Source organism: Aptenodytes patagonicus, chromosome 7 (assembly GCF_965638725.1).
Source record: "Aptenodytes patagonicus chromosome 7, bAptPat1.pri.cur, whole genome shotgun sequence".
NCBI lineage: Eukaryota > Metazoa > Chordata > Aves > Sphenisciformes > Spheniscidae > Aptenodytes > Aptenodytes patagonicus.
The window spans coordinates 30,143,989-30,156,144 of record NC_134955.1 but is presented as its reverse complement, the minus strand read 5'-3'; the positions used below and the strand labels follow the sequence as shown (position 1 = coordinate 30,156,144).

Genomic DNA, 12,156 nt, shown 5'->3' with positions numbered 1-12,156 from the left:
TATAAAAGGTCTTGAGATCATCTGGGTTTCCGAGTCCATTACACAGAGCATCCAAAGACCTAAGTGGTTTAGGAATAAAACAGGTATCTTGACAACATTGTTAGATGGCTAAAGGGTAAGACAGGAAGTGTCTTGGGTGGACAGGAGCCAGATCATCTACCACCCAGACGGTTCCTGCGCAAAGATGCCTGTGTCTAACAGCCAGGAGTGGGTGGCACAGCGTGCAGGGGCCAGCACAGCATGAGCTGGAAGCCCTAGTTCCCATATCACAGCAGGAGAATCTGTGAATGAGGAAGGGAGAAGACAACACGGGGAAGCAGAAAAGAAAGGGATGTTTAAAGAGCCTCTGCTTATCAGCGTCACCCTCTTTTATCCCTTTCTTCTTCCTGTGTGCTTGAACTATGAAATGGAAGCAAAACTCATACAGATAATAATTTACAATGTCCTAAGATACCTAAATTAAACATATATACTCTGGGAACATCCTGAAATCACACAGGGTAACCCATGCGAACTTCTTCATAGCTGTCCCATCATGGGCTTCAGGTAACAAGTACTCATCCAGGGCGCGGGTGGGTTTGGGCAGCCTTCACCATGCTCTGTGCTGCTACAGGTACACCAGTATCTAAACCCAAGCAAACTAGTTTAAGGCTAGTTGTGACAGGCCTATGCAAGCAGAAAGCATGGTTCTGGATTCCAGCAAGTGTTAACATTCAAGTAACTGAGTCAGGTGGCTGATATTCTGAGAGTAGGTCCTACCGGGTTTCTGGGTAGGTGTCTGACATTGCCATGGGGCACAACAAATATAAAGAATTAATGGGGAGGAAAGAAAACTGCCAGGGTTGTTCTATGGCTGTAAGGTAGTGCCCTAAGGAATGGTATAGGGGCACAAACTTCTCCATCAAGAACAGCAGACGGACTTTGTTGATGGAGAAATTTTATTTTTGGTTGTTTTGTCTTTATTCCAGCTCCGTCTATACCAGATATTGTCATGTACTTAAAAGGAAAAGGGGCTTCCTCAATCTCAAGAATATCTAAGCTAATGCTTTTAACATGACTTGCAAATAAACGTAACTGGAACAAAAACACTTCACTGTGATTCACTTGGAATAAATGTGTATAGTTCCTGGATTAAAAAAAAGTAATTGCATGGGGAGAGGCAGTTATTTCTTCAGTTTTGAATTCTTCCTTATAACAGTCTCATTTTCATTGTATCTACACTGTGTACCTGCTTGGGTCCTTCCTGCAATGTCTCTGTGGTTGAACCAAGTATGGCTGATGTGCATTTGATGCATAACTTCATTGACGCTACTCTGTTGTAATTACTATGGATGCTTTAAAACCACAATACACTGTACTCTGTGGTTTTAATTAGTGCATTTTCACATAATCCTTTGGAAAACCTGGCTACTGATGCGCACTAACTTTTTGATTAATCAACAAATCAAAAAAGTTCGGTCTCCAAGAACAGGCAGAAGTGAAGCTATTACCTTAATCCCTTCAATCCTGAAGCCCAGGTTGGCACTAGAGCTGATGGTTTCCCTCCACTGCATGTATCGGGGTTTGGTGACAGCATGCTGGGCATTCTCTTCAGCTGTGGGAGCAAGAGGATCCACTTCAATCATTTTCTTGTACATGTCCTTACGCAGCTTTGGTTTCTCACGGGCCTTAGTCAACTCTTCCTCCAGGTATGTCCTGCAAAAACATCACATCCCAACAAAACCGTAAGGACTCCCCAAACATTTCTTTTTACAACTTATAACCTGGCCTCAAGAAATGTCAACCAAGAAAGTATTATCATTACCCCAGTTTTGCATATGGGGAAACTAAAGAACACGGACTAATGACTGCACAGGCATATTTAGTGAAACAGTTGCAGGAATCAGGAATTGTGTCATTCACTTCTTGTTCTAACTATAGCTTTACTACTGTTACATGTTATTGTTACGTCCTCCTTACTGAATGGGAGAAAGCTGAATTCCTACTGTGCCATGAAATACAACTGTATTTTCAGAGGACAGTTAGGAGGGATCTTACAATGAAATCAAAAGCAAATAGGGCTGCTGAAGTCTTACTGTCTTCTCTCTCCTCAAAAAAACCTAACATCAGTTATGTGTGATTTTTTTAGGCCTCAGAAAGCAATTAAGGTTTCACTTAATGCATCAGACAATGAAAGACAGAATCACTCTTCATATAGTAAAAATGAAAGAGTAAAGCAGATTATCCGGGCAACTCCAAACCAGAAGAGGTTACTAACAACGGGAAGGTGAAGGGTGACAAGCCTTCCACATTTTGCTGTTATCACTCAACCCGTTAATCTGGTAACTGTTAGAAAGGCACTATCCATGTTCCCTACGTTCCACTGGTCTCCTAGAGCTTGTCTCTCTCCACAAAGCTTGCACTTTGTCAGGCGCCTGGAGTGTACTTTCTTCATCACAGTGTAATAACCCAGGCTGGTATTTAGGAGATGCTGTCACTCATTACCAGAATGTCACCTACTTTGAATAAAATATGTACTGCTGCAAATCCTTCTCCTCTTTCTCCTGGGCGTACCAGTGCTACACTTTCTACTCTGATTTAGCTGACAATTCATTTAAGATCCTGCATCTATTTGAAATGGCTTGTCTGCACTCCTGTAAGTTGAATAACTCATTTATGACAATAACTCTTGAGCATCTGAGCTGGCACCCAAAAGACTACTATGACAGTTCATACCTCTCTGTACTGTTACTCCAGGCTCTCAACAGATTCCTTATCTATTTGTTATGCTTTGATAACATTTTTGAGGTTTTCCTCTTAATCACAGACAAGAAAAGGAAAAGAAAGTGAGAATCTGGAGAAAAAGGTGATAGCATCGTGGAGATGTCAGAGTAGGGAAAAACACAGGTCAGTCCTGAGCAGATGGTCAACTCTCTTCTTTACAGAAAAGATCAATACCAACGAAGACTCATTCAAGCGTTGGAAATGGGCTTTCACACTGCTATGCAGTCATTCACATTTGGAGATGGGAATTTTACTCTTTGTGGGGTTTTCTGAATCACTGCATACACAAAGGTTAAATGAACTGGCAGTGAATGAATCGTGTAATTTTTTTCCTATGTATTATCAGGCCACTGCAGAGAAACTTTGTCTTAAATCACCCCTAAAAATATCTTGATGTGGATACTTTTTGAGGCTATAAATCAGTCAGTTTACAGAATCCATGTACAATCAGGCAATGACGGGACATACCCTCTCAGGTTGTCCAAGGCGATTGCCAAACCAACAACAGGTTGTCTGGACTGAATCCCAAGGCTCCAAAAATGTTACCAAACTCCTCCAGACAGAGCATGACCACATCCTCCCCTTCTCCCACTTCCTTCAAATGCATTTGGGTTAGAAAGCACTTTCTCTTTCATGTACCCCACCTTATCCCCATCTTGCAGTCCATCACACAAGGCCCTTCGAAATCAGTAAGCAAGTCATCCAGCTGAATGTAGCTCTCGCCATCTCTCTCCACCACACCATGGAAGCAAGGGACACAGGAACGTAGCGGGTCTTTCATCAATCGCTCAAAACACTCCTTTTCATTCTCTGAGAAGCGTTTGAGAATCTTCCCACTATCAGCTGCCTTGAAACTCCCTAAAAAAGAAAATCAAACACACGCTGACAAGACTGACCCGCAAAAAAGAAAAACACCTTCCCCCACCACTCCAGCTTCATCTACCTCAGCCTCATGACACCAGTTAAAGATTTCCCCTGAACAGAAAAGATAACATGCTTTTCATAAAAAATAAAACACCCAGGACAAACACAGCTGTTGGCAGTGAAAGTCCATTTGGATACATTCCCATGTCAGAATTTATAGCTTTAAGGAGTGCAGCTGCTCCAGGCCATCCGTTGGTTTTTTTTTTTTCCATGCTAAACTCTTTGTTAGGTTATTAAACACTACTATACTTACTAAAAAGCACAGGAAGAAGCCACGAACCAGAATTCATTAATCCTCTGACAGGCTATTTCAGAGCCGCATAACACTGCCAACGTTGGCTTTGTCCTTAATCCCCACATCGGGTATACCTGCCGATTGTGTACGTACCGAGGCAGTACGGTCAATCAGTGATCGTTAAACAGCCACGAACAGGCCAGAAGCCAAGCACTGCCCTTTCTACACACACACGCTGTGACTGCGCATGCGTGTACCTCCAGGTACTGCCTCTTCTCCAGAGCCCTGCTAATCTGCAGATATGCCTATAGTGCAATTGGTTTTTTACAACCCAGTGTCTGAATGGTATCCAGTACAAATGACAATCTGCATAGGCCAAGACTGGCAGTAATTAGACTCCAGCTGCGGAAGTCACTCTCCTGTCCTGCAACCTGCCAATAACATCTGAGGAAAGTACACGTTTCATTCAGAGGTACCCTTTAACCTACACGACATAAAATAGGTGCCAAAGTAGGAGCCTCATTAATCCTGGGTCTAACGCTCAACTTGTATCATAGCAGGGTCCTTCAGCCACTGCAAACTGGTTCTTCTCTGACAAATCCTAGAACTGACACTGCTGCAGCACAAGGGCGAGGGTGGTGATGGCCAGGTTTTAGTTTAGAAAGAACTTGTCATATCAGAGAAGAACAGCTGCAAAAAGGATGGACTAAATACAACCACAGAAAACTATCTAAAGCAAAGTGGGGCAGTATCTTTCCTCATCAGCTTCTAGTAACCTCTTAACCCTCCTCTTCCACCCTACTACACAAGCCTCCAGAAGGGTTATGATTACACAACCAGTGCATCACTCCACACAGATCATGCCAACCCCATACACACTGTGATAAAAACTGCAATAAGACTGGGTCATCTTGGCACTCTGCGTGATACAAGTCAGTCCCACCAACACCACTGTGCAAAATGCAGCTACTCCATTTCTAGGACTAAATAAATTTCTCTGCACAGCTTTGAAGTGCATCATATTAGTGTATTAGCATATAAAGAGGTGGTTCAGGTACTGCATTAAAGCACGATGCAGCGTAGGTGCCTGCCCACATGTGTACTAATAGACCCCGCACTAGCACTTTAGGAACAAGGGCTTCATAGGAATTAAATGAAGCATGAGAGAAGCAAACCTGATGACTTCTCTGGTTTTTTTTTTGTCTTACCAATGAAACAAAGCCTACATCAGGAGCAACTTACCAACTTCCACAGACACAAAACTAGAACCAGCTAACTGAGCTGCTCCTTGCACTCATACAGTGAACAATGACAGACTTGCAATGCAAACACCTGGTCAGCAAGTCAATTTTCACCAGATTTTTATTCCACCCAAGGGCTTACATTCAGATGAGGGGTTTGGGGTTGGTATTAGAAACACTGTCCTTGACAGGGCTGAGGCACACATAGGCACAGACAGTAATCCTTCCCAATGTTAGGGAACTAACATTGGCTACTCCCGTCAAGAAAGATGATCCCATACCACAACCAACAGCAACAGATGGACTAGGGCTTCAACTCCCCAGTCCCTCTTGTTTCCCTCTAACACATATTTTACATATATCACCTTATAAGAACGCATCGGGAGCCTGGCCCTTCCCCAGAGTCTGACCATTGCTTCCTTGCTCATCTCGTTATTCAGGTATATCACTCCCCCTTCCCTATCCCCACCACAACTGAAGGAAAGATGTTCTAGTTCACAGATTCACGTGATATTGCCTGCTTCCTTTTACCTGAAGGAAGGAAACAGAGAAATACTGAAACACTGTTTTCCTTGCTGCTGCCATCCCCACTCCAGAGACAAATACACTGAAGATACCCATCTCACCTGTATGCCCAGCCAACTGCACCCATGAATAGCGTTTCTTGAAGGGGCTGATGACTGGTAAGTTAACCATGGTTTTAATTGTATGCCATGCCTTTTTCTGGAATACAAAGAAAAGAAATATTAAGTTGGGCAAAAGCTGAAATCCTGACATGCCACAAGCCTACCACATAGCTTCATGCACATTGAATTGTTCCTCACTAATTTGTAAGTGCTCAAAGGTGGAACCACAAAACAGACACTATGATCATCGTTGGAAAAACATACACATAAAACCAAGAATGGAGAAATACTTAAATATAATGCCCTAGCATCCACAAGAAAGCTGCCTGCAAGAAATAAAAAAAAGTGTCATACTGCACATCACAGGCCTGTTCTTAGCCACACCTGACCCTCTCTGTGTCCGAGTCATGCAGTATGAGGAGAGCAGATGCTGAACACACACTTATGCACATTTAAGCTTCCACGAGACATGAACATAAGCTGTTTGCCACTGTCAGCAATACTTCCTTTCCCAGAGAACTTCAGCATCACCTCGTGATTAACGGCTTTCTCTGAGTCAGCAGGTGAATCTTACTGTGACAGATGCATAGAAAATGCATCTCTAGTTGGACACGGAGGTCACCCAGTTCTCTCAGCACCCATTGACAGTGTGCTGTAGAATCTACTCCAGGTCACGGATTTTCCTGCTCCCTCCCCTCTTTCCCAATCGTGTTACTTTTTAACAAAGCTGGGCATTGCTCTGGCCACCTCTGGCTGCCACACAGCGCAGCTGTCTGGATACCACTGTGGGCAGACGGGGAAACAGAACAGCTGCTCACAAACAGCAGCCAAGTGCTCTGTTGCAAAGGCAGAAAGGAAAAAAAAAAGTAGAAAGTGACAAAGTCTCATGCTCTGGAACTGAAACCCAGGTGGCAGAGAACCACAGCCCACTGGCGTTCATGTTATGCTCTGAGGGATCCCGAAGCGCTTTACAAACAAGGACGGTAGGTTCATTTCTTCTGTCACTAGGACATGATACCCTGCTGGAGAAAAAAAAAAAAATGGAGCTGCACAATACTTGTGCGTGACAATTTAGTGCTGAGGGTTTTTTGCCGAGATCAAGTATAGTTGGGGATTAGGCTGCATTTACAGAAGTGCTTATCAACGGCCTAACTGGGATTCACCAAAATCAATGGGAGGCATTGATTTCACTGGAAACAAGTTTAGGTCATTGCTCAACACCTGAAAAATCCACCTTCAAAACAACCATGTCTCCTCTAGCAGGGATACTGATCTGACAATTTAGGTGCTTAGGATACCTGATTTTTATTGTCTTCTACACTATACTTCTGTAGAAGTGAAAAATACAAGAAGTGAAATTGCAGGCAATGATACACAGGCAAAGTGTAGCTCTCCAGATCACACCCTGACCTGGCCATCCTTCCCCAAACTTGTTCACTTATACCACGTTTCTTATAAGGTATCCTCTAGCAATGTTGGTCACTGTGTGAGGGCAAAACCCTGTGGCTATCTTAGAATGTATCAAGAGGATATGTGAACTCACAGACGCAAGCGACCTTTTAAGGATTTGTCTTCACAAGAAAGTTTTAAGTTATGCTGCAAAATAAACTGACATAACAGTATAATCACCATATGAGCATACTTATTCTGAAATAAGATTGCTTCTTCCTATTTAACTTATTTTGGCTTTGAATGCAGTTCAAGCTGAAATGAAGTCACTCTCGGTCTGATGTAAGCGCCCCATGCAGCAGTAATACTTCTGATAACATACTGTGCCAGTGAGAGGAAACATCCAAAGAAAATCCTGGGTGTTTGGGAATCATGAAGACTCAGATGCACTTACTGCAACTCCACAGATGTTACTAGCTCTAGCTAAACTCCAGTTTCATAAATACCTTCTGCAGGTTTAAAGGACCCTTTCATATTCTATATTATTTGGATTTCATATTCTATATTATTTGCTTTAAGTCATTCCAAACTGCAACCTTGCAGCGCTAAACAGCGACGTGGCTCTATCACAGAGCTAGCTGCTGTTTAGTGAGGATGAGGGAGACTCTTGTACACTACTTATAAATGTCCATAGCCTCCTTCCGAAGGAAAGTGCAATGTAACTATTGTTATTCAAGTAGCAAAGATAAATTACTTTTGTATAGTCTATTTGCCAGATTTAACTGATCGCAGAAGCCTTTCAGTCTACTCTGCTGTTTCTACTCTAGAGGCACACAGCTCTAAGTTATTTAAAGAACAGTTGAAAGTAAACATCATTCTGAATTAAAATGACCCCTTTGAATGTAACTCTTGCCAAAGATTTAGTTTTTGAAGATTCCTGCCCAATTTGCAGAGTAACACTGATTTTTCCCCATCCCTTAATCTGAAGTCAGCGTTGCTCCATAACTCTCTCATAAAGATGCTATACTCATCATAATGTCCCACTTCTAACAAACTGCATCCTGTCTCCCAATGACTTGTCATACTGCTATATCCAGAACTGATGAGCAGCACAGGTTTTCAAAGAATGCACATCAACTGTCAATGCAACACCACACTCCAGTGGCTTTCCCGCCTCCTCCCTCCCACCTAGCCCTAAGAAGCTGCAGCTTTTATTTGTCTCTCCTTCACACCCACAGTACAATGGGCCAAATTCAGCCCCAGCTCAAGTGGACTTTGGCTGCTTAGGTTACAGCTGCCTTGGATGACTATGTTTAAGCTACTCATCCAATAAGCAGACACTGACAATTTTTAATTTTTTTTTTTTAATTTAAATAATCTCTTCACAAACCTTTTTCTCCCTCAAGACAGGGAAAGCATGAGGCTCAAGCTAAGAGGGAAAGGATTGCTTCCAGATCCAACCCATGGGGCATGCTGCCATCGGCAGGGGTTCAGCAGTTCCACTTTCCCCTACTGCAACTTCCAGTCTCCCAACTCACTAAACCCAGGATGCAAATTGCCAGGATGCAAACAGGGCGGCATGCTGTTGGAGCAGTGGTGTGAGTGGGAAGATGAAAACTTTGTGTGCCTGCTGTGGGAGGAATCTTTCTCACTTCTATTTCTAAAGCAAGATCTCTTCCTCTTTGTTAGCAATGGTATTATGTGCTTTTCAAATCACTGCTTTATGCTGCAATGGCAAAGAGGACTGCTACCACTGCCCATCTGTATTTGCAGTCCATATCTCCCTCAGTCCCTTTTTCTTCTAGATTCCTGCTCAGCCTTCCTGGATCTTTTGCTCTGCCTGGGTTTCTACAAGCCCTCATTTCTTCTAGATTATAGCCAGTATATACTATTCACATACATTCAGGGAAAACTCAGATATCTTTGTATCAGGATTGCCTGAATCAGATGCCCTTGACATCACCAATGCTGTTTTATATGCCTCTTGAGATCAATATACTCAAGAGTTTTCCAACAGGAAAAAGGAAACCATTCCGAATGGGCCAAGAGGCAAACATGAGAAATATTAACACTTAGATTCAGCTTATAAATTACTCAATGTGAGCTGTAACTGACACACTATATATATATCTCCCTAAGCAATAAAAGGTGTGGGATGCTAAAGCGGGGAAAAGCTAGTTTTCTGCCAACAGGTCAGCCTGTGTGACAGGCTGAGCCACTGGAACTGTCCCTGGCAAACGAACAAAAATTCAGGGGAAGAGAATGGGAGAACCGATTCCCACAGTGCAGCTACAATGCACGCAAAGGATTGTGGCTTGGTATCTGACATTGATCTGTGTTATCTGGATTACTCTTTTGAATCACTCTTCTGAATTTGAAGCACAGCACTGAAGAGAAGCACACATCCATGCAGCAGATGTGGCAGACTTGCTCTGTGTTAGCACTGGCACATGCAGACAAGATGCTGGCCAGATGAGGTATTCTCAACCTATTCAACCCTGGATACAGGTAGCTGTTGCCATCATGCCTATCCATTAAGAAACAGTAAAGATGAGCAGCAACCAAGAGCCACTCGTTCCTGTGAGCACAGCTTTCTCCAGGCCTTTTCTCATGATGAGAGCACAACCTCATACATTGCTAGTATGCAGAAGCACAGCCATGATGATCCTGCCCAAATACACCAGTAGGACTTGGCTGAGGAAAACCCATTAAACTCACTGGGAGGCGTTTCATCCATTTTAGTCCAACCCCCCTGCCGTGGGCAGGGACATCTTCAACTAAAGCAGGTTGCTCAGAGCCCCGTCCAACCTGACCTTGAATGTTTCCAGGGATGGGGCATCCACCACCTCTCTGGGCAACCTGTGCCAGTGTGTCACCACCCTCAGCGTAAAAAATTTCTTCCTTATATCTAGTCTAAATCTAGCAGGGGGGTTGGACTAGATGACCTTTAAAGGTCCCTTCCAACCCAAACTATTCTATGATTCTATGTTTTTAAGGGGTTTTGGCTCAGGCCTCACTGTCCCCAAGAGTTAATCCACAGGAACTAACCAGCTTTCCTGAAACCATCCCACCATTTCAGGACAAGGGCTAAAACATCCCAATAGCCAAGCTCACCGAACGGATTACTGCAGACTCCCTGGATTAGGTGGGGTTTTTTTGTTTGCTGCTGCTGCTGTTGTTTTACAAGAAGTATAAAACAACTGAAATCTCTCTCCTAGCATATGCTGATGAGCCACTCTGACTCCTAAGGGCAACAGGGGATAGGAACCTGAACCTTCCTCTGCTGTTCTGTGGAAAAATAAATAAAATCTCTCCCTTATTTAAGGGTAAAATGAAATAAAAAATTTCGGTTCTGTGAACACCTTAAACACATGTAACTACCCTCAGACAAGCACTGACAAACAGGCAACGTACAGAGAAATTTGCTGAATTAAGTCCTAAGTGAAGCAATTACAATAATTAAAAACACCAATCACATCTAAACTAGTAAGTATCGGGGGGGGGGGGGCGCGGGAATGAGAAAAACCCTTTCTTCAGGAAAAAAAAGAAACGATCAGTTTTAAGAATCCTAGCATGTTACTTGAAACTACAGCAAGTTAAAGAACAAAAGTACATTGTAAGGTAACATAAATCAACAGGGTCCCTAAAAAAGTTCATTTTTCCATCTGCAGCAGAGTGGAGGAGTAGTTTCTTGCTTGAGCTGGTAAATTTTCATGGAAATTCTGCTAGACTATAGTAAACAATGACCCTTGAATCCTTTTTCCAGGAAAATTTCAGCAGTTTCTTTATCCAAGATCCTGTTGTCTTTTTTTGTGCACTAGTAGAAAGCCCACGCAAGCCTACAGAGAGCTATTATGACAGCAAGAAACAAAAGGATGGTGAGAAATTTCTTTGTAACCTTTTTCTTTCCTAAAAGGCTTTAAGAAAGAGTACTTAATTGTCAGTCATCATAATCTACTGTTCTCTTAAAGTCTTTACATCATTTAGGCTAACTTCTGCCACTCTGGGACATGGGGGCTGAAATCTGATCTGTATTGCTGGTTGCCACTGCCTACTCAGCATCTCACTAACTCCTAGAAGGAACAAGGTTCCTCCACAGGGACTTGCAAGGAGTACAGAAAACTACAATTATCAAAGTTACTACATGTGTTTCAAAATAATTCTGTAAGAGCCATGTGCCCAAAAGGCAAAAGCACTGAGCAATACCTTGCCTGACAATCTCAGCCAATGCAGTGCAAATGAGCAAGCATGCAAGAAGGTGATGGGTGTCGGCCTCTTTCCGGACACAGGAACCATAACAATAGTGACTGGAAAAGTAACACCTGGGAACCCATCAGACCAGTAGCTGGAACTGCCTTCTACGAGCAGGCCCTAAGCTAACACTAAGCATTACTAAACTGGGTATCAGCTATGACTTATCCATGCACAGTATTAGTCATTCTCCAGTGGCTCACCTTTCCGTTGTGAATTTTTTTCTTCCCTTCTTCTCTTCCTTCCTGGGTCACACGCTAGCACCCATATTACCCTCTTTGAGTGATACAACAAATCCTCATAAGGTCCATAAGATTATTCACAGGGATGTTGTAAGTATTAGTGTGAGCAGGTGCTAGGGTCTAGTCCTGCAAATAGCTCTCTGTTAATATTTGTTCCTTCCAAACTCTGTGTATGTTTTACAGCTTTATTATTGTTTCAGTTTTACTTTTTGTAGTATATACATTTACTTAACTCAATGTTTTTAAAACCCTATGAGTTAATTTCATCTACAAAATCCTTGACTGTTTTATTTACCTTAGTTTATTAAAACTGAAATAAATCAGCTTGAAAGCCAGTTTGTTTTCTTAATTCTTTATGCCATTTTACTAAATTACTTAATTCAATTTGTAAAATGAAATTAACATATTCAGATTTGTTCTCCATTTTCAGTATTGTCACTTTATTTGAATTGGCTTTGACCTGACATATTGGACCTGCACATATA

The 12,156-nt window shown here is 42.5% G+C and overlaps 1 protein-coding gene across 2 annotated transcripts in view; it reads right to left on the bottom strand.

Annotated features, from left to right (window-relative positions):
- ITPKA (inositol-trisphosphate 3-kinase A) overlaps positions 1–12,156 on the bottom strand; it is a 40,898-nt gene that overhangs the window by 9,638 nt on the left and 19,104 nt on the right. For both annotated transcript variants that reach the window (XM_076344628.1, XM_076344629.1), the window contains 3 exons: positions 5,790–5,886; positions 3,408–3,621; positions 1,491–1,695 (listed from right to left, as the gene is read on the bottom strand). In XM_076344628.1, coding sequence (XP_076200743.1) covers positions 1,491–1,695; positions 3,408–3,621; positions 5,790–5,886 — 516 coding nt within the window. The remainder of the gene's footprint in view (positions 1–1,490; positions 1,696–3,407; positions 3,622–5,789; positions 5,887–12,156) is intronic.